At 42.0% G+C, this 23,067-nt stretch overlaps 2 protein-coding genes across 3 annotated transcripts in view; both read left to right on the forward strand.

The window, feature by feature from the left end:
* LOC123971410 (cytoplasmic FMR1-interacting protein 1 homolog) overlaps nt 1–23,067 on the forward strand; it is a 1,205,200-nt gene that overhangs the window by 846,924 nt on the left and 335,209 nt on the right. The gene's annotated exons all lie outside the window — the stretch shown is intronic.
* nhsa (Nance-Horan syndrome a (congenital cataracts and dental anomalies)) overlaps nt 3,550–23,067 on the forward strand; it is a 58,767-nt gene continuing 39,249 nt past the window's right edge. Inside the window, exon 1 of one of the 2 annotated variants that reach the window (XM_046050187.1) lies at nt 3,550–4,003. In XM_046050187.1, the coding sequence (XP_045906143.1) occupies nt 3,724–4,003 (280 nt within the window). In that variant the 5' untranslated portion in view covers nt 3,550–3,723. The remainder of the gene's footprint in view (nt 4,004–23,067) is intronic. The other variant, XM_046050188.1, reaches the window with a different exon arrangement.

Genomic DNA, 23,067 nt, shown 5'->3' on the forward strand with positions numbered 1-23,067 from the left:
CTCCGCCGCTGCCGTCCCAAAATATCTGTTGGCACACTTGGCTCCCGTTTAGACACCTCCCTCCTTTTCATTCATGTTGCATTCATAATCTGCACACACTCCAAGTCAAATGATCAAAGACTTTCATGTTCATCCAGGCATTTCTTTATCAACATCCTGGTTTTTAACCATGCTAGCAACATGGCCTTATGGATGGCAGGGCTGGTCAGTCTGTCCACTACTTCTGTCCAGACTGAAATATCTCAGCAACTGCTGCCATGAAATTTTGTATAGGCATTCCTGGTCCTCATAGGCATGAGGATGAAGCCTAATGACCAAATCTCAAACCTTATTGTGATGTATTGGAACCAAACTGTGTACAAACACTCATGGTGTCCAGATAATGTACAATAATGACTTTGGTGATCCCTTGACTTTTCCCATAGCGCCACCATGAGGTTGATATTTGTGGTTTTGAGTGACAATTCGATGGATTGCCATGAAATTTGATACAAACATTCAAGCATAGGTCGGGGTGAATTGTAATAAGTAGGTGATCATCATCAGGTCAAAATTAGAATATGTACTGTACTTTGGTTTATAACCAAACACCTGCAAAACTTACAATGTTCCCATCAGCTTCAGTTTTACTTTTTCTTTAGTGCTCATTAGTGAATGCTAGCATGCTAACATGCTAATTAATAAATGTTAAACGTGCTTAAAATCCGCATTTTAGCATTGACACAGTGAGCATGTCTTGTAAAATGCATTAAGCTCAAAGAACTGCTTTTCCCAAGTACAGCCTCATATAGCCACTAGCATGGCTGTAAACTCTTATCTTGTTACACATTGCGTGGTTGATATATTTTGCCTCAAATTTTTCCTGGAAATAGCAGCATATTACTCATTTTCAGGATATGAAGTATTTTCCTAGACTCAATTGAGCCTAGCAGAGGACCAAAGACAAGTAAGACTGAATGAGTTCTTTTGGGTGATTGAAATCGCAGGACATTTTTCACAAAAGCGCAAAATGAAACAGATTCTGAAATCCAAGTAAAACAGCTGAGCAGTGTTTGACCCTGTGTTTGGGCTTTCTGGGATAAATTGTCGCTCCCACATCTGAGAAAATGAATAGAGAAAATGAATGAGCTGGAGTAAATGAGTTCAGTCTGGGAGACAGATGCAGGATGCCAGACGACAACAAGGCGCTCATAGCTCCTCTGTTCCATAACCAATATTTGGCACAGCCCTGCATGTCAGTACCTGCCACATCAACTTACAGCATCTCCTCCCATACTGTAGGTTTTATTTCATCTTATACATCAGGAGAGGAGTGTGTGTATTCATTAAATCAGGCAGCTTAACAGGGAGCCATTCTCACTGAACTATAAATACCACTTAAAAATGTTTGACTTGCATTTCAAGATGACAGCTGCACGTGATGAGGAAACTATATGTGTCAGCCATGTGTTATCTCTAAGTATATGCCTATTTGATATAATTGCCATCTAGCTATCTTACATAAAGTCAGCAACTGGATTATTATTATATGCATGATTATTACTATTATTGATTTGTCTAGCTGGAGACAGTGATACTGTGTGCTCTCAGACACAAATAGAAGAAATCCTCAGTGACAGAATCAGGTCTCTGTGGACTTCCTTTAAGACCAAATGTTTGTTGGAATAAATCAGAAACTTAATCTAATGAAATGAATTGACAAAGACATGTAGATTTCATTTTCAAGTTCAGTGTAAATACACTGTAAATGTGCAATGGCTTCTCAATCACTTGTATCACCCCCGGTGTTGTGAAGTTAAAGCTGACCCTTCTCACAACAAAGATTACCAGCTTTTGTCTGCTCAAGTTAGCCCTTTTGTCGCAGCACCATTACTCAAAGATGACGACATACGCCAGTTCCCTCGTTCCTCCTTTGTCCCAGGCCGGGCTTTGCAAAGGTTGCACTTCTGGTGTGGACATTAGTTAGGCCGCAGGAAGGGCTTTCAGGCTGTCACCTCTGCCGATTCTGGCCCTGTCAGCTGGTGGGATTTAGCTAAACACTCATTCAGCAAATGTGAATGAAGCTGGGCCTGGTCTGTCAGGACTGAGGTGAAAGCAAAGATTTACCTAGACATGGAAAATTTAAAGTAAAACAGGAATCTCACAGTTTCCTCTCAAATTAAGAATGAATGAAGAAAATACTATGCCCTACAAGAAGCTAAAAATTGTGTATTTGGAATCATGCAAAAGCAATTGTCTAATAATTATTTTAATCCTACTTAAATTTTTGTCAAAACACATAATGTACTGCAGCTTTTATGGAGAATGCTTAGGCAATAGCCTGCATGCTTTTGTCTCAGCTATGGGGTAGCTTGGCTCAGGAGGTCTTGCAGGTCAACTGTTAATCAGAAGGTCAGCAGTTTGATTCCCAGCTCCTCGAGTCTGCACACACTGGTAATGTGTTGGTTTCTGATGAGCAGTTGGCACCCTGCATGGTACTGCCATCAGTGTGTGAATGGGGTGAATGTTACATGTAGTGTAAATTGCTTTAAGACTAGGAAGAAGACATTTACTTGATTTTCCCCCTCCTTGGTTACGAGGGAATTGGACACAAGTAATCCAAATGTGTTTTTTCATGTGAGGCAGAACGAGGTCTTCCATTTTCACCCATAATACAGCCAAACCACCTCAGTGTAAATAACAAAAGCAATGTGATGGTTGTCCAGAAGAAGTAACATAAGCTCTGTGTCATTCAATTACATTTTTCCCATGCTGATAGCTTTAAAAATGAGGTGACAGTTCAAGTTTTTGTTTTGATTAATCAATGAATCTTTTAGTCTATAAAAATGTCAGAACGTTGGGGAAAATATCCGTCACCGTTACCCATATACTATGGTAACATCTTAAAAGGTCTTGTTTTGTTAAACCAACAGTCCAAAACTCAAAGACAATCATGTTATTATCATAGAAGACTAAGAGAACAGGCAAATATTAATATTTGGAACCAGACTGGTGAATGGGACCAATGAAGTGTTCAGTATCCTTGCATTTCTGTCGATATCTATAATCAATTAATCAACAAATCATTTCTGTTCTAGTTTAACCCAAGAGATAAAATTAATGAAAATACACTTTGGATCGTCACTGACTGACAGGTGCAATTACCTGGGAGGGTTTTGATGAATTATAATTCATACACAGGCCAGGGAACATTTCGTCATAGTTAAAATGTTTATTTTAAAATCAATTAAGTTTTTACTCAGTGATTTTGTCCTTTTCTCCTTAAAGCAGTGTGATATTCGAACAGAGACCTGAACTCACGTTATTGTGGCATTCTCACATCATATGACATTAGCATGCCCATAAGACCTTTGTTGGGATGCAGTGTCCCTTCTGAAAATGTTTCAGCACCAATGTAATTTTTGCTGGGCGCTGTGAAGCCAACACGGCAACTCAAGGGAGTCCCGATCCAGTAAAAACATCGACTCCGCTCCAGATTTTACTACCGTCTTTTTTTAAAAACCACCTCTACTTTGGAGCAGTGAAAAACACACTAGCATTAGGGCAGCAGATGACCCGGCGCAGCAGCCAGGAGCACAACAGTCCTCTCTAACAAATGAAAGGATGGGGGGCTTCAGCAGCAGCTGAATTCAGAGAAGCTGGATCAGGGGCCGAGGGGAGAGAACTGCTCTGTGCTCACTCTTGGGTCACTTTTGTTGGATTTATTCCCCGGTCCGCAGCAACATGCCATTTGCCAAACGAGTCGTGGAACCTCAGTTGCTGTGCAGGTATCAAATCCCAAACGAGGAGGGTCTGCTTTTCGAGGACCTGGTCTGTATCAGTAATGTGGCTCTATCTCGGACCTTGCGGCAGCTGTCGGACCTGGCCAGACATGCCTGCTCCATATTCCAGGAGCTGGAAAACGACCTTACATCCACCAACCAGCGGGTCAGGCGGCTGCACAGCAAGATTAACCAACTTCAGCAAACCTGCTCCGAGCTGGACCCCAAACAGGAGGCAGTGCGTGAGTACTTGATTCTCAGTTAATATCTGTTTCACGTTGGAGCTGCCTGCGCACGAGCAGCGCGCGGCTCTGAAAGCAAGCGGCACGAGGAGGCACCCTTTTCACTTACCAGCTTCACTTTGACTGCATTTCTACAAAAACGATAACATAGATAAAAATAAATAAAGTTGTCAAAGTTTACCACAAGTTGTATAATGCTATCTTAAAAACTACACGAAAGTACGATTAAGTCGCAGGGAAGTCATTGTTGACGCCCCCGCACGGGAAGACAGGCATTTAAATAAAAACAATTTTACTATTTTAATGTTAGTTGCAATATGTCCTTCGTTGTTTTTGTAAACATTAGCAATTTGTTCTTTTTGGGAAACACGCGCTGCTGTTTTTATATCTTCCCACGCTGAGGGGCGTGTGACAGCCTGGCTGTCCCCAGCTAGTAGCCACTCAGCTATTACAGTGCTATAGACATGCTGTCTCTCTAGTAGTAACAGTAAGTTAGCCTGCAGTATGCTGGTCAGAGTTATGGCTTAATATAACTTAAGTGAATTTACAGGCGACTTCGCAGGGATTTTCCATTTAAAAACTCCAATGAGTGTCTAAGCGCTGTACTCATATTTGAAAAAGTGGCAATTCATATAGATATAAACATGACTTCTGCTGAGCACTAATGTATATTTATATACACATGTGTGTTTATACACACGCACATTGTGGGTGCTTTAAGTTAAAACATGATGCTCTGCTGTCCTCACTGTCGTTTTGCTTCTTGTGTAGTTAGGATAAACTTTCTTGGCCACCAGTAAGAATTCATTACCCTGATAACACAGCATGTGGCTATGGCCTGGCTCCTTTGGTCTCTGTGTCCCTCCCTGACTGACTGGGTGGTGATGTGATATTTGTGTGTGTGTATGTGTGTGTGTGTGTCTGTATTTATGTGTGAACCCACTCTCCAGGAAGCACTTAGGGAACCTGTGCGCCCCTAGATTAGTCCAGCCCGGAACGGTTTCTCCAGCTTGGACATACCCCAGTGGTGACCAAGAACTTGCTGAACCTAACCTTTAGTTTAGGTTCAGCAAGTTCTTGCATGTTCCCCAAACCCTGCTTCCTGTGGTCTGTGAAAGGATTAGCCTAAAGGCATTTATCTGCTGCCTGCCTCAACAAAAAAACAGACCTGACCCTTCTTAAACCTAATGCAGAGATTTTTTTCCGCCAGCGTTTGTAGCTCCTGTTTGAGGCAAAAGTGTCTGTCCAGCATTCCTGGCTAGACTGGTTATGCATGATTCTAAGTGCAGTCACAATAAACTGACCACTTGTAATTTGTCTGTACAGCTCCTGAGTCATTTTGGTCATATCTAGATGTTGTAAGTCAAAGACCGGATTTGCTGTTTGGTCTTGAAGACAGCTGATCTTAAGAGGCTTCATCAGTTCATATTTGCAAGTACCCTCCTCTCTGTGCTGGGATGCAACAGAATGTGAATGGATGATTATAAGTGAAACAGTATGTAGTTTCTTATGAGGCTATTATAGTTTTCTTTTGACTCCAGCTCTCTGTAAATAACCAGCGCCAGTTCATTTGGGAAGCTCCTATTATTAAGCCATCTCTTAGAATCAGTCATAAAAAGTTACAACAGTGTTGTAATTGGAGCCATATTGTATGAATGCAGTACTCACAGCTGAGTTTGTGTTTAAGCAGCTGTATAAAATTGACAGCAAAATGCAATATTAAAGTTAAATGATTTACTGTCTGATTCATCCCATGTCTAAGTTCCCTCATGTTGTTATGCTAGGTAACCAGATAACCCCCTTTGCCTGGAAAAGCCTAATTACTCCTAAATTGTGCTTTTCATATTAATGGTGTCAGGGGCAACCTTAAACAACAGACCCCCCCTCTCATTTGAATGACAATTAGTGTAAATTGAGCAGTTCAAGGCACTGAGGGCTCAGTAGGTGGGGGTGGGCTTTTATGACTTGGCTGTGACTCCGCCCTCAAGACGACTGTTGAAGGACACAGCTACAGATACCACATTGAATTATGCAAAATCAGATATTGACTCATTGGTAAGGTATCACAGGATCTGTTTTCCGATTTCCTCTGTGGTAATATTTGCATGCGGGCATATTTTTAAATGCTCTGCCTGATGCTGACACATTTTGATCGACTTGTTTTGCTAGGAGTGTCTCTCTTTCACTTTCGCTTCATCTCATATTGAGCATTTTATTCTCTATCAACACCAGCTGTGCTGAGCACACCAGCAGGTCCATATATAGACACTTAAGTGATGCTTCTAATGTCTAAGAATGATTGACATGGCTATTTATACAGTGGAGTCCAACTAAATAATACCAAGTATCCTTATTAAACAAACAGTACACACCTTAAAATGAAATGTTTCTGGAAAGATGAAGAATGAGGAGTCTCTGTTTCGTAATCTGTTTATCCAAATCCATACCAGGAGCCTGGTATGTATCCCTCAGCCCTGTGTTTAGACAGCTCTGCTGTGACACCCCATCAATGTCTGCGTTTGACTGCCGTCAAGAGCTCCTCAGCCAGACCGGGCCTTGCAGTGCTGCCCTGTGTTAGAGAGCTCTGCTGGGTTTTAAGTTACACTGGCTCAGTGTGGAGGGGGAGATGTAATACTTGTGGCGGCAAGTGGCCCTCTGGCTTTTCTGGTCCAAGAGCACATGGCACATTTTACCACATTCCTTGGACAGACCGCTCCAGAGACTGTTTCACAATACCAAAAAGAGGAAAGCACAGATCCACTGAGTAAAACACAGTAGCATACAAGATAGTAATGATGCCTTACATTTCTGGCAGTGTGTCAGACCAGGATCTTGTTAAATCCATAATGCATTAGTGTTGCAAACTGTCTGCATGGTCTTATGTGGTAATCTCGGGACTTTAAAGTGTTATGTTAAGAAAGTGATAAGATATGTAATCGTTGTAGTATTAAAACATAAACCTTCAGTGCAACTGTAATTCACTGACAAAACGCTTTGAACAAATCGTGACAAAAAAGGTTTTATTTCCCTCCTGTTCATAATTAGGATAATTATGTGCGTACAAATTTGAATTCAAAGTAATCTACACCACGAAAAAGTGTTTGCAAGTGGCCGCACATAAAAGAACAGCCAGGATCAATATCTTATCTTTTAGATAAGCATGCTGCGTGTATATTGCTGCTAATGTGACAACATCTGCAGAATCCATAATTCCCTTCTAGTTAAATAAATAAATTTTACTCTTAAATTAAACATTATTTAACCATCTGACTAATTAAGTTTGCTTTAAAATTCTAGTTGTGCATTTGCAATTGTCAAGTGCAGCCAGCTCAAAGGTCTGAACGACACATACTGCATGTTATGTAACCTTTAAGAAAAGACAAGCGCCTGCAGCAGTTACAATTTCTACTACTGTGCTTGTAGGCGCTCTAGGCTTTCCACTGTGCTACTTTTCCGCATGCTTAAACAACCCCTTGAGTAAGATTGAGCACCATGTATTTATGCTCTGCAGCTACCATCCTTCCATCTCTTGATTTCACTCCAGGTCTTCCACTTCAGCGCTGTGACGCTCATGCCGCTCTGTGAACCTCGTGGCCTGGAATGAAAGTGTCTGTGGACGGTAGTAGCACATCATCTATGCCACTATAAACTCCACTAGAGCAGCTTAGGCCAGGAAACCACATTAGCCTACTGACAGTCCTTCCCTTCTGCATTTCATTGACCCAGTCCAGCCATTACTGGGACTTTGATTTACTAAGTGACGCTGTAACAGCGAGTCAATGCATCATCCATCCGAGGTCAATAGCAATAGATGTTGGGATTCACGATAGAGCTTCAGATAATGTAGGAATGTCAGTGAGTGAACCCATATTTCATCAGTAGTGGTCTCTCTAGTGATCCTGTTTTTCTTTATCAAGTAGTTGAGTTAAATGTATGAGGTAGGAACAGATGTGGAAAGACTCAATCTCTTTCCATAAAGCGAACAAAGACTTCACGCAAAGATAATTAATTCATCCGTGAATCTTGGATCACAGTTTAAAACAGGATCAAGAGCCTCTACTCTTTCTTTCTCTTTTATTATCAGAACCGTAGGCATTTTTCTGCAGGTCTAGACAACCTGCCGTTGACATAGTACCCCTGCTAATTATAGAGCCCATTTCAAAGACTTGCTCATTTATTCCTGCACCTTCTCTCTCCTTCCAGACAGACTCTGAGAAAGCAAAGACAGCCAAGATGCCGTGCCCTGTTGTATTCATTCTACTGTCTTAAAGCTGATGTCATGTATTCCACCCATTTGTTTCTACTTCCTCGCAGCTTATATTCAGCGTTCTGACTTTTTTTATGGACCAGAGAATGAACAAAGTACCAAACTATGAACAAACCAATGCCTTTGTTAAGTATTCCGCATTGTAACTTGATAAGATGGTATAAACACTTCATTGTCAGCATATTATTTTTATACCAGAGTGATTTGACATTGAAATGAGACGTGCGGCCTGAACTGAAGGTTTCCCCTTCACTAGGCTCAATTAAGTATGTGTGCGTCTCAGCACCTCAGCCCCCGGTGGATTGCTTGGCCTGTGATTGAAGTGGTTTCTGCTGAACCGTTCTGTCAAGTCAAGCATTCCAAAAAGCCAGTGACCAGGAAACCACAGTGCTCGCTTGCACTTCTGGGACCTTGCACCCCACACACGTTCCCTAAATTGGCCTGGGTGGCTGGTGTGATTAGGGGAGATGGGGGAGAAACTGGAGTTAGGGGTTGGGGCTGTGTTTGTTTATGAAAGGAGACGTTTTGTTAAAATTAAGTTTTTTTTTTCATTGCTTTGCTTGAGGGAAATGTGTGAGTGATTACACTTTACATTCCTGCGGTGGGACCCTCCATGAGAACAAGTGCTTCCGAGTGGGTCTATACGCTCACCTAAAAATCCCTCTACTGGCCTTCTGTGTATTTTCAGGTGTATAGACAACATTTGTGTTAAGTGTGTTTCGAGCCGCTTATCTGGAATGTGTGAAAGATTCTTGTTTTTGTAACGTCAGCTTCCTTCAGGGGAAGTTAAGCTCGAGTTTGTTGTTGTCGAGAGTGGATTGTTTCTTCTACTGCAGAAATTGGGAGCCACGATAAGCTATCTCCTTGCCCCGAGGTGTGTATGTGTCTCTCGTGCACACACTCACACTTATTAAAAAACATTCCGCAGCACTCATTACTCTGCGTCGAGCTCTTGAGTGTGGGTCTGAGGCACTAGCAGGACAATTCAAGCCTGTCCTGTAGAGGAGGTAGGGGGGCAAAGTCATCTACCCACTGACCTCAAAAGCCTGCTGACCTCGAAAACCCCCTCTACACACACCCCTCCAAAACACAAAAGAACAAACACAGCCGCCTCCTTCTTGCTTATCACTCTGCCTCTAAAGACTTGACCGGCCAATTAGAGTGGATTTAACGTTTGACATGATACTGAATAACTACAGGTCAGCGGACCGGCAAAACCCAGTCCATGGCCCGGGATGATTAAACTGTCAGAGTCAACTCAATAACTTAAGCAAAGTCTTCCGTTCAGGTTGTCACTCATGGCTGGAGAAGGACTGAGTTGTGAACAGCGTGGCTAGTTTAGGATATTTTTTTGTCCTTTACTTCCTCCCATTTCTGTGAGTTCTTACAGCTTTAAATCAACCCTTACATCTGCAACAACATCTACTATACTTTTTAGGCACTGAACACTTGAACTACACATGAACAACTCTCATACAGGCGTGATGTGTTTTGTCGTTATGACCTGTGGTGCCTGGTACCTGATTTGATTTGAAATGGTGTTCTTGTATGAAAAACTATTTATTGGAAGCACTGTGTATAATTGCACTCACAGATTAAAGATCAGTGTGACCTCACCCCTATTCATTCAGAAGAGATAACATCTGCTCAGCCTTCTCTCTGAACATACATGTAACTGTTATTCCTAAGACTGTAGCTGAGACTACAAGATTTTCCCCAAAGATCAAATAAATACACATCTGACTTCAAGTTAAACTAGCTTTACTGCAGCATGCAGTTTGCAGCACCTTACCACATTCTTTTCCCTGGCAACCTGGCAAAATATTGACTGCTTACAGAGCTATAAAACTATTGTCGGCTGGTCTTTGTCTTGCCACTACTAGCCGGAAGCATTTCAGGCCACCTGCGTGGTTTTCCTCTCCAAACTCACTGTCTTTAAATGATATGATCTCCCTCCCTGCTTTTGTGCTCCTCCACAGCCCCTCCTCCCAGGCCACCACCGTCACAAAGACAGAATTAAATATTACGCAATGGAATTATTCTTACAGAAATCTTAAGACACATCTCGGGATCTTCTCAGGAAGAGGAGATAAGCAGTCAAGTTAAATTCTCCTTTTCTTACTTTGCATTAATAGTTGGCTCGCTATCTGTGAGAGTGATTAGTAGGAAGTTAGAGATAAAGGATCTCAAACACTGAGAGTGAGCTGTATAAAAGTAATTTTATATTAAGTAAATCCTCCTGTGCTCTTTAAAAGTCACTTCTTTTGCCAATAAGAAGCCATATGTTGCACTGACTCACAGTGTATAACTGAACTATGTATGCAAATTTAAATTTTATAGTGGACACTTTCAACAGATATTCTCATCTGACATTAAGACAAACCTAAGGTGTAAAATGCTGGGTGCTGGGGAAAATATGAGTTAAAAATTACTTGGTATTTTAACAGGAAGGAAACACTTGTGAATTTGTAGTCTTTGTCATGCAGGTGTTTAGACTGGGATTTGACTGGAATGTGTACCCCCCCTCACCTCGCCTCCATCTACGAGCCAGCGGATCAGCCAGGTTGAGTCTTTAAAGTTGAAAGAGGCTTTTCATCATTCATCCCGCCATTACCAAAGTGATGCAAAAAAGAAAGCAACAGTGGATATGAGGGTTGTGTGTAACCGGTGGTATCATCGGTTCAGACTATAAGGCCATTAGATACGCTGGATTTCTCTTCACATAAAATTACTGGTATCTGATCCAAGCACAATCAATTCAGCAATATTTTTACAATTTTAATTAATTTCTTCCCCTTCAATAGCACAGAATATTTAAAGCAACCTGTTAGCTACTACTACTACGAGTTTAGAGTTTTGAGACTGTTATTTAAAAAGAATAGTTTGTCATTTTGGGAAACACGCTTATTAGCTTTCCTGTTAAGAGTTAGATGAGAAAAACAATACCACTGTCATGTCTGACCGATAAAACTGAAGCTACAGCCAGGGGACAGTTAACTTTAGCTTAGCATAAAGACTGGAAACCGGGGGGGACAGCTGGCCTTGCTTAGTCCAAGGGAAGTCACCGCACCCAGCCAAGAAATAGTCCAGCACATAACCTCCCATATATCCACAATGAATTAATTAAACAAGATACTAAATAAAGTGTGAATTAGTGAGATTTATAGGTGCTGGTACGTGGCTTTAGGAACTGTAGGCTAGCTGCTTCCCTCCGTTTCCATTCTTTGTGCTAAGCTGCTAGCTTTTTGCAAGACAGCAAAAAGTAATATTTCTCAAAATGTCAAACCATTACTTTAAACTTTAAAGATTTGATTAATGTTGATGTCATCTCTCTTCTTGCCTCATAGGAACCAGAAACGCCACTTCCACTTGAACAGACATCATTATTGGTGAACCCTCAGCCAAAAAGCCATTTTATATTTTCTGTCTTGTTCGTGGCAAATGGCTGTCTGATCTAATAAGCCATCCTCTGTTCTCGTCATACCACTGCCATTTCAGGCCAGACTCCCCCTTCATGGTCTTATCTGCTTCCTGCTGTGTTTGTACCGTCCTGTGGGCCCTCACTTGTCACACTGATTTACACTTTTAGTGCAAGTGATGGAAGGCACCCTGTAGCAGGCTGGTGGAGTGTTTGTGAACGAGCGTCACTGACCTGGATACAGAGATTTCTGGTGCTCTGCTTCTCGTCACTTCAGCACCTTTCCACAAATGAGCAGCCTCACAGTCTTTTCCGAAGACTGGAAATGCCAAATCTCACCTGGTAAATTAAGAATTTAATTTTTGAACATTTATTAGCAGATAAGTAATTCTACTTAGTTCTGTCGTGACAGATTGTTCTTTCATTTGTTTCATATTGAATTTTTCATGCCAGATGTGCATCATTTTAATGCTCCAGATAACACTAGTTGTGGCGCTGAGAGTGACCTGAGGCCTCCACACAGATTACTCTTCTCCACTCATTGTGCTACGAAGCACACGCAAGATCACCCTCCTGCACTGGCTTTTGTTCCTCCCTCCTTTATACCCTCCTCCTCTGGGATACTTCCTCACCATCCGGATTCATCTTTTATCCTTGCCAGTAATTTCTGTGCCTGCTCGCTCCCTCAGGCATTTTGTATACTTTGTTCTTCTCCTCTGACTGCTTTCTTTGAGCTACTGGGTCTCTCTCTTGCACTCACTCATCTCTGTATCCCAGTTTTGTATTTTGAGATTCAGCCAGACCCGCTCCCAGCAGCCCCACTGGGGATGGACCATCCTGCTACCCCAGCAGAAAAGTGCTTCGCAAAAAAAAAAAAAAGAAGGAAAGAATGACCTGCATTCCATTATGTTCTGATTTTTAGTTAGCAATGAATTAAACACTTACTGACCACCAATCACCCCACAATTGATGCCTTGTCCTCTGGGTAAATTTTTATGGGTTAATATATGAAACAGTTTCTGAATACTAATGTAAATCTCTACACTGTGAGTTCTAGTAACTGAGAGTGCTTCATTTGGGAAACAGGGACTGAGTTCCCCGCTCTCTGGGTTTGCTGGACTTTGCTCAGTCAGATGAGTAATAAAATGTCCCTTGACTCAGTCTGAAAGAGAAACAGGCTTCATTTCATGTCCAAGTAAATCCTTTTATTTTTTATCGTGGCCATTGATACGGAGCTCATGGCACATCAAACTTCCACAGAGTCTGCTGCACACAGCTCTCACCGTTAAATATTTAATTATTAGGAAACAGGAAATTCTAGCTTACCATCAATCTATCCCACATGTTTTCAAGAAATGTATTCTCACCCTGAAGAAAGATCCAATTACCAATCTAAAAAAAGATTGCGCTCTCAGAGCTCACTGGGGAGTTCTCACTTGGAGGGAACTTCCACTGACATCTAAGCACTGACAACATGAATTGAATGAGACGCTGTATTGTTGCCTTTCCACAATGAAAGTGCAGAAATGGTTAAATCTTCCGGCTCCACCTGTTTACACTGTGGCTCTCCGATACTGTCTGGCCTTGTCTTACTGTGAAACCGTACACTTGAGAAGCCATGAAATATTACAGTTCATCAATACTCATGAGGAGGGATAACATTCATGTGTCTCAATGATGCCGAGTAGTCGACAGCTTTAGTTTGGGATCAGTATGTCCACCACACTGAACTCGTTGGGAGGGTGGGGCTGGAAGAAAAACAAATGAAATGATATTTGGGACAAACCCAGTTTCATATCCTCCATCATAGCTGCTGTTGGGCCTTTGTGATGATTTGCCCAGTATGACTTGGCAACCACTCTATATCGGGCAGCAAGCCACTACAGAGCAACTTACTGTAAGAGTTTTTGCTTCATTTTTAGTTATACAATGTTAGATAAATCAAATGCGCCTTTTCTTCTGGTTTTCCACTTTTAAAGGGCAGCAATAATATCAAGACCATTACTGGCATGTTTTTAAAAATGTTGCTTGCTTTGTATGCTGTGGAGGACAAACTGATCATTCTGAAGGGGCTGCATTTTAGAGTAAGAATGATAAACAGAATCTACAGTATGGGATGGGAAGAAGATTGGCTGGAAAGCTTTCTCTCCTCCGTTATTTTGTAAAGTTATGAATGCTGTGGGCGAGAGCAAAAAACAGGAATCAACAGCAAATTCCAAAGTCTAAACGCAGCCAAAAAGAACAAAGGTGACTTCAAACGGGAGTCAGTATTTGAATAATCCTTTGATGCCACCGCGCAAGGTGTATAACAACGATGCCAAAGTTCATTACAGCTGGCAAAGCTTTCAGTTTTGAAACATGACCTTGTGGAGAGTGGAGACATTTGCTAAATATGCTTTAGCAGGCTCGTTTTCCGGCACATGTGCGTTTGGGAGTGTCAGTATTTGTACACACATTCATAACATTTTGATATGGATTTGGCTTAAGCAAGATCAAGACCAAGATTTACAGTTTTCGTGACCGCAGTTGTGGTTTTGACTTGTTTTCGCTGTCAGACTCTGGAGAAATAGTTCCTGGAAATAGCCTTTTATGACGAGTCATTTATGGGAAATGCGAGGGCTGTTGGACACTGTTACATCACAGAGCTAATGAAGGGTCAGCCTGCTGCGGATTGTTCACATCAGTTTATCTAAAGAGAGTATTCCCTCCCTCAGGCTGTATCTGAAATGGTAGCTGGACGCAGTGCATGGGGGAAAGTACCTGAAGGTGCTGCTGCGTCGTTACTAGTTTAGGAGCCCCATCTGTTGGCCGTCATCCCAGAGCCCATAGCGCTGTGGAAGGTGTCTTTCATTAAAAGTGTGGACCTTCATGTAGACTCCCTCCTCCTGCAGAAATACTCCCAGGAATAATGTTAAACTGTAACCAGACATCAGGATGTGTGTGTGTGTGTGTGTTTCAGTGTGTGTGTGTTTCAGTGTGTGTGTAACCTTTTCCTTGTATGGGAAACTGAGATATGAAATGTGTTTTCTTTCCAACTCTCGAATGCTATTGCTTGGCCTAACATCCCCAAATACTTCCATACAGTGTGAGTTTCGTGTTTTACAAGACCACTTTTATACATCTTATAATAAGATTAGGATCCTGCCTACCAACTAAAAGCACTTCTGAGGTTTTAACTAGGCGCTCAGCAGGTAAAGTCTGAGCCTGATTTCTAGGATGCAGTTTGTCACTGGTGCATGTATTGCTACTAAATTGTGTGTATGAGTCTACCTGGGGGAAACAGCGGAATAAAAAAATGCACATTTCCTCTCAGTCTTACAACTAGAGAGATTGTTGCTGGATTGTTCTGGCTATTTGGTACCTTGGCTCAGGTACAAGCTATTCTGAGCTTTGGAATAGGCAAATCACCCATATACATCTGTGTTTAAGGGGTTTGTCCTGCTATTTACACACTATCAATTTGACTATTGTTTTTCAAAGCAGTCAGGGATGCATTTGCATTCAAACCATGCTACATACACTATGTGGTCAAATGTGTCTCTGCCTACCTCCAAATGCGGCTTGACCGGTCACATCTCAGTGCGCCCTCAGTGTAGTAACACTTCAGACAACACTGTCTGCTTGTGATTCGAACACACATTTGGTTGTAGGTTTTAAGCCAGCCAGTAAATAGGAGCAAAGTGGAGGTGAGTGAGACAATCTCTCTAGAAAAGAGAAACACACGCACACACCCATACACACACACACACACACACACACACAGAGACACATGTCTGACTGAGATCCAGACATAAAAGCAAATGTGCAAATGAAATGGAAAGCAGGGCTTGAATGGCTGCCATGCTGAAACAGGCCGGCGTTGGGGCGAAGGCCTACCCTCGCAGATCTCTTTTGTGCAGGCGAGCTGCATGCCAGCTGGCTGACTGCTGGGAAGTTTTGTGTGACTCATTACCTCTCCATTGAGGGACACAAAGCCAGGCCACACTCGCCCATCAGAGCTCAGAGTCTCCCAGCCTCCCGTCTTCACCTTAACGGGAGGTCAAGGTCACGGCTCCCATGCTGGGAAAACGCCGGACAGCTTCATCGTCCGGCGGCCAATCATTAACAGAGATCTCAACCATGGGACCTGTTTGAATGAGGCTGTCAGTTGGACGTCTCTCCATTCACTTAAGGTCTGGACAGTTACCTTGGCAGCACTTTGCCTAAAGGAAGAAATGTCCTGGTTGAACTCATTTGGCAGGATACATTGATGGCCATTGATTTGAATTCTTTCACTACATGTGTCCATTAAGTGTGCCCCTATCTGACTCCCTGCTTTATTGCCCCTCTGTTTGTTCACTCTCAAACTAAATGCCATGGTGGCACCAGCTTGTGACAGAAATGCCTCATTTATCACCTTGTCTATTCATTCCTGTCATAAAGGCGTTGTTTTTTTAATGTTTTGTTTTGTGTTTTTAGCCAATGAACCTTCCTGTTAGTTTGAACAGGGTGGACCCTGAGGTGGGGGAGCTGTACTAATCTGTGTTTTGAATGTGTGTGTTTGTGTGTGTGTGAGAGAGGTGCAGTAGTGCTAAAGGGAGCGCATAGAGGTGGATCAAAGTCTTGCTTCATTCTGACAGATGAAAATAACATATTGTAATCAAAAGCATATGCGCCATGTTTTAGGAGGTTCCAGGTTGTAGACGGAGAGCTGTGATGTTGGCGTCGATACGGCGTGAAAAATAGCTGCTGTGTTATTCTGGACTTAAAAACATAATACTGCATACCGGGGCAGATTATCAAAAGCAGCAACAGTTTCTCTGCTTTTCTTTGCTTTCCCTCACTGCGTGTGGGTTTGTAAAGTGTATGGATTTTTCATTTTAATAAACTGGCTCATATCAGGTTAACCCGCTATCTAAATGGGGGAACCTGTGAGACATTGCCGGGACCATCTGTGACTCTGCAGATGGCCCTGCTTGTTAAAGTGGGCCATTGTAGGACCCTGTCGTCTACCCGGGACAGGACAATGGAGATTACATGTGTCTGATCTCTTGGTTTAAACACAGTCTGAGGACAGGGAGGGGCACACTGCCCTGATCTTTGCATCGCACCACTGTTGTTTTATCCACATTAAGGAATTATAAGATATACAGGCTTTGTCAGGCTTGGACCAAGTCACTGAGAGTGACTGAGATGTATTTACAGAACACAAATTGTCTCGTGTTTATGGGGGTGAGTTGGAGAGTCAAGCCTCACTTGCAGCTCTGTAGGCTTTTCTTTTTTGTATGCCATTTGTCCTTCAATGCCACTTGTGCTGCCTTTTGTTGCGTCTTTTTATGGTGTCTTTTTGTTGTAAGAAGAATGTATTCAAGAAAATAGTAATCATTTACAGAGGTTCAGAAATGTTGGTGATTGACTTTTTTAATTTCTGCCATTGTGTCAAGCATTGTTCTTGTCAACATCAAGCACACATTCCCACACTCTATTTGGTGTTTTATATTTCGTCAATTGTTGTTGATGTTGGTGATCTGCCAAAGAATGATCTGCATGCTCAACGTGTAGGTTTGCCAGAATGAAACGTAATACTCCGATGATGGGAGAGTGTGCTGAAGATACAGTATTCTATAGGCAGGGGAAGGAAAGAACGGGCTTCTTTTTAACCTTCGTTTGTGTGGTTGAACTCCCTGAGAATGTCTGTCTTGCTGAGTAGGCTGTGCATCTTGACGGTAGATATTGATCTTTCAACCTAGGAAGTTAAGGGATTTAAACCATATTTTTGTTTATGGCGTAGGTGCATGTGTACATACGGGTTTATGTTTCAACCTCACCTCCTGTTCTTACTCCTCAGGGGGTCTAAGTTAAAGGAGCACTGATCCTGATCTTATTAACGACGTGTCGGGCAGCTAGTAAGAGTTTAAAGTAAGAGGCTGAGTCAGACTGTCTTGGCTGCCTTATTTAGCGAGCACAGCTTTTGGTTATTTATCAGGGTGCGGAGAAGAAATGGATGAATCTCTCCATTTATGTAATCATGGAGTACAGATACTGTGTGTATTCTGGCATTAGCTTGAAGACTGAGTTACTACACAACACCTGACTGGGTCCTCTTCCCACAGCTTTTGTTTTCATGACCTCTGTCACGAGAATACTTAAGAAATCTGAGATGTTGGGAATGACCCAAGGGTAAGGTATCCAAGAGTGATTTACCTCTCTGGTCAAACCCTCCTCATCCGTGAAGCACCCTTTAATTTATGACTTCATGTGAGGGAGTGAAATAGTCTCAGGGTGACTCTTGAATATAAACGATACAGGCTACATCATAATTAACGCAAGCATTCCATTGTCATTACTGATCTATGGTTTTGTCCGTAGAATAAGATATTCTTAATAGCAGCCAGTAAACATAAGGTTTAACTGTAAAATATGGTCGGATAAAATTTCTTCAAGATGTTAGGAGTTAGCCTAAATGCTTGACTGAAGCTTTTAATACTGTTTGATCATATCATATTGCACCACATGCAAAGCCAAATCAGATTTCATGCTGAACTGTGACAATCAGAAGTTAATTCAGGATTTAGCCCGTCATTCATTCTCCCATCCATACTCAACCCATCTCGGTGCTTCTATGATGTTACAGGCTTGAGGCATGACAGTCCTCAACAAACAGCAATGCATTTCTAATAACAATACACAGGGAAACATGCCTTTCGGGTGATGTCATGTGCAGCCAGTCATGCCATAAGTACGAACTATGCCGAGCTCCTTCTTTCAAAGGCACTGGGCAGCTGCTTCCTCATTCTCTATCTGTGAAATGTATATGTTCAACAGGGGCCTTTGTTGCTCACTGGTGATGGCACTGACCCAGGGTCAGGGGTTTGAATCCCACTGTGGCTACCCATTGTGAAAATATACGCACTCATTGTAGTTTAATGCAATTTCATTTGGACCAGGTGTCATCCCAGTGACTTCATAAAAGAAGCTGCAATGTCAAAAGTGATCCGAGGGGAAGTGGAGGTTGAGGCGTAAAGTGGAAATGAGCCATAGGATGAGAAGTGGCATCAACAATGCGATCTGTCTGTTTTCAGTGAGGGCAGAGGGAGTGTTTGGCAATCTGCGTTATCATGCTGCCTATCATTCTCTCTCTAGGACTATGCAACTCAGTAATTGTGGTAACATGTTCTCAACATCAGTGCACACATCTGCCTCTCAGTTGTTAGTGCAGCCCGTGGAGCAGATTACAGTTATTTGCTTTGTAAAAACACTTCATTTGGCTCCCGCAGAAACTCTCTGTCTGAGCATACCAAAGCGTGTTGAGCATGTTCGAATAAAATTTGATCTTGACACAGTTGAAACAACATTCAAGTCATGACTAATGACTGCAAAATGAAAATAGATATGGCCTATTAAGTAATTTGCCAGTAATGGGTTATGAACACAACCATAGAACAACAACAAGTCCACCAGTAATTGATTTGTAATAACAGTATTTAGCATCAGTCAGGTGCTTCCATGTGCAGTTCAGCTTCCTCTGCTAGTTTTACACATACGTTTGAAAGCAGAGGTCAGTCCGAGCTAACCGGAGGTGTCTTGTCTTGGTATGTCTGTTACCATGGCAGCAGTAAACTCAGTAAAACTTGAATGTTTGGATTATGTGGATCCATTGATTATCCCGAGTCACACATAGTACAGGTTTATGGGTGGCGTTGAAGATAAATTACTTTCTGGCTGACTGTGGGATGGTAATGGGTTTACAGCAGGTTTTATAGTCTCATTTGCTGTATCACAATAGGCCCTTATTTAAGATCGAATAAAAATTGCTCTGCTTAGCAGCTGCAGCATGATTCATGCAGTCAAAGTAACTTTTTTCCCATTTTTTGACTCACATTTGACGTCTGTTGACAGTCCTGTAAGTGGAGCAAACTGAACATGACTTACTAGTGGTGCATTAGCTGTGATGTTTTAGTGGATTTAAATTGCAAGTGGTGACAGCGTGGATTGTTGGTGGCTGGTGTTGTTACCGTGTTGCTTATGTTGACATGCAAGGATGGGAGGGGTGCTGATCACTAACACAAAGAACCTTTTCACCAGTTCCTCGGAAGAGATAGAAAGTTTATGATAAGATGTCAAAAAGGAGGTCAGCGCTCCTTCACTGGAATTTCACATATAACTTAGGAAAATGTGAGGATGGACACACATGTACAGTGTGAATCCTTATTTAAAAATCTGATTTTTTGTAGGTTGAAATCAAGCTTCTGTGTAACAAATGAGTCACTGCAATGAATTAGCATATTCCCCATATCCCCTGGATTATGATGTTTTATTTAATCTGCTTTTTATGACACTGTGGGATTCATCCAGATAAGTAGCTGTAGGACTGTTTGTTTTTTGGGTTTGTGTCATCTGTCGTCAGAGGGTGTATTAGTTGGTCGCTCACAGGTCTACGTTGCTCCTGTCATACCACATGGCTTGTGTTGGTCACGCTCATCAGTGCGAGTCTAGAAAATCAGAATTGGGAGGAGAACTAAAAGGGAGAATAACCTTACAGTCCTGACATTCCCAAAGCCCTCAGGGTGAAGCAATATAGGGGTCACAGAGGATACATTGCTCTGAGCACAGATGTGACCTGTCCATCTGGGCTTTTACTTTCTGTGAGGTCACAGGAGCTGATGGCGTAACAGGGGAAACAGGAGGTGTGGTTCTGTCGCTTCGCTCATTTTTCTTGTCAGACATCACACCGCAACTACACAGTTTTCACACCAAAGAGAGTGACAAGCCTAAACCACAATCCATTGAGACCTCATTTCCCTCCATAAACAAAAATGAGGGGGGCCTCTAGAGGGACCTGTCTAGACCAGGATCACTCATTCTTTGTAAATGCACACAAACATACACACACACACACATATGATATCAGGGCTGGTTAAAGGCCTTATGCCCGGAGTTACTCATGGTAAGGAAAGGAGAGGTTATTACACTCTTAACCCTTTATGGTAAGTAAACATTGAATGTGACTTTTCACAAAACAGATGAGAGCAGTAGCATACTGCATATTGGCCTGAGGCAGCGACTTGCCAGCAACATCTGCAGCCCTACATTTAACCTCAGCCTTACAGATGCCTGATACTCTGTACCATCCACCTGGCCATCTATCCTGTTGCTCACTGTGTTTTTGGACTCAGGGCCAGAGCCATTTCCGCTTGCAGGAGGTGTTGACCTGTCATTCTCTTGCAGTCCTCCCCACTTCCAACTCTCTATATTTATTTCCTTTAAAAAGTAGATACATACAAACTTGTGCTTGTAGCTCAAAACCAGCTCAAAGACTTTTTGCAGAAGCTTGCCGTACTCCCATTTTTGCATTGTATGATGAAAACAATGATGTTACTTTGAGTAGATTTATATACAATATATATTTGCAATTTTATTATAGTCAAATATTATCATAGATGTACATAGGATACATTTTCTTGTGTATTCATTTAGATGCATACAAAGGACAACAAGCATTTGAACTCTCTCCTAATTTGTGTCATCCTGTTTACCCTCCTGGAGTGAGACACCACGTTCATAACAATTGCGTAACATCACCAAGCTGCAGCAACATTGCGAAATACAATGGGCTGTTTCTATAAATGACAAAAAACATGGGGTATGTACCTGACCTCAGACAGATCTCTTTTATCTGGGACACTGGTCGCCCCTAATCTTGTAGTTAAAGGGGATCCCGTGTTTGGTGACACACTTCTGTCCCTGTGAAGTTTGGTGTCACTGCTGGTGACCCTTATTGGGGCAAAGACAAAGCATGTGTAGAAAAGCGATCTTTCTTCTCATAAATATTCAGTCTCAATCACAAGCTCCTCCCACATAGGCGCTAGTGACATCTGGTGTGTTGTGGGCCGATGTCGCTGACCCAAGCTGCCTTTTAATCACGTGTTTTTATTCAAATATCTGCCAACTTGCACTCACACACAGGCCTGTTTGTACGTGGATTCATTTTGAATACTTCTGCTCATTTAAAAAAAATTTTCTGCACCTTAAAAGTTGTGAATTCTAGTACAGTAAACCTGTTATCATCATTCATCGTTTCTGAGACAGTCCATCTCATCTGAGCTCAAGAAAGCAGTGGTTCTTTGTCAGCTGAGTAGCTTTCAGCAATCTTAAAATAAGCAGTGAGGCTTGAAGGAACTGTTTGACATTTTAGGAAATATGCTTAACGTTACTTGTTTTCTTGAAGAGTGTTAGATGGAAAGATTGATACCACTCGGATGTATGTGTAGTTAATATAAGGCTACATCCAGTAGCCAGAAAGGTTAGCTTAGCAGAAAAACAGGAAACACAGAAACAGCTAGTTAGCCTGGCTCTGTCCAAAGTAACAAAATACGGCGTAAAACACCTGTAAAGCTCACTCATTTATACATTATGTTTCGTAACTTCCCGGAGTCTCCGCTGCAACATATAATCCCCCATTAAAACAATATGTGTTGTTGTTATATTATGATTTTTGTATGATTTAAACAAATTAGATATAATGTGTTCATTAGTGAGCTTTAGAGGGGCTGTTACGCAAATGTTGTTATCTTTGGACAGATCCAGACTAGCTGTCTCTCGCTGTTTCCAGTCTTTGTGCTAAGCTAAGCTAACAGTCTCTGGACTCTAGCTTAATATTTAGCATTCAGACATGAGAGTAGTATCAATCTTCTCAATTGACTCAGCAAGAAAGCGAATAAGTGTATTTTTACAAAAAGTTGAACAATTATTTTATATTAAATGATTTATTTCTCAAGTGTTTGAATTAACACACTGTATGCAGTGATGTTATGACCTGCTAGGTCTGCAGAGTTGCAGTGAAGCTTTGGACCCACAGACTCATTTGTTACTATTGGATTTCTTTTGGGGCCTGCCAGGGCGGGATAAACTTGCAGCTCATAGTGATGTCACTCTGCTTCAGCTACAAAGTTGATGTGATTACCATCTTAGAAATCACTGTCAGACTGTGGAGACCAAATTACCATGCATGTTCCTTCGGCTTCCCCCTCGCTCTGTCTCTCTTTCTCATGAACAGCCCTTCTCTCCTCATCTCTCTCTCTCTCTCGCTGCGTCTTCCTTGTCTCTCTGCGAGTGTTCCTGTTGAGCCAGGTTCACCCTGCTGTGATATCATGCCCAGTGGAGCCAGACTAATCACAGTCACTTCCCAGGATCATTCCCACACTTTCTAAGCCATTCATTTTCTGGACATGGGATGTCTCTTTAGCTCAGTCAAAAAAGTGGAAAAAATATATTTATACTTTTGGCTGAATGTTTAAGTTCGCTAACCCATTTTGTTCAGTGCAGTCCGTCCTTTCTTTTTCTATTTCTCCTCTCACAAGGGCTTGACCCAGCCTTGTGAAGTGACTGTGCCAATTAAAA

Source organism: Micropterus dolomieu, linkage group LG05, assembly GCF_021292245.1.
Source record: "Micropterus dolomieu isolate WLL.071019.BEF.003 ecotype Adirondacks linkage group LG05, ASM2129224v1, whole genome shotgun sequence".
NCBI classification, from domain to species: Eukaryota; Metazoa; Chordata; class Actinopteri; order Centrarchiformes; family Centrarchidae; genus Micropterus; species Micropterus dolomieu.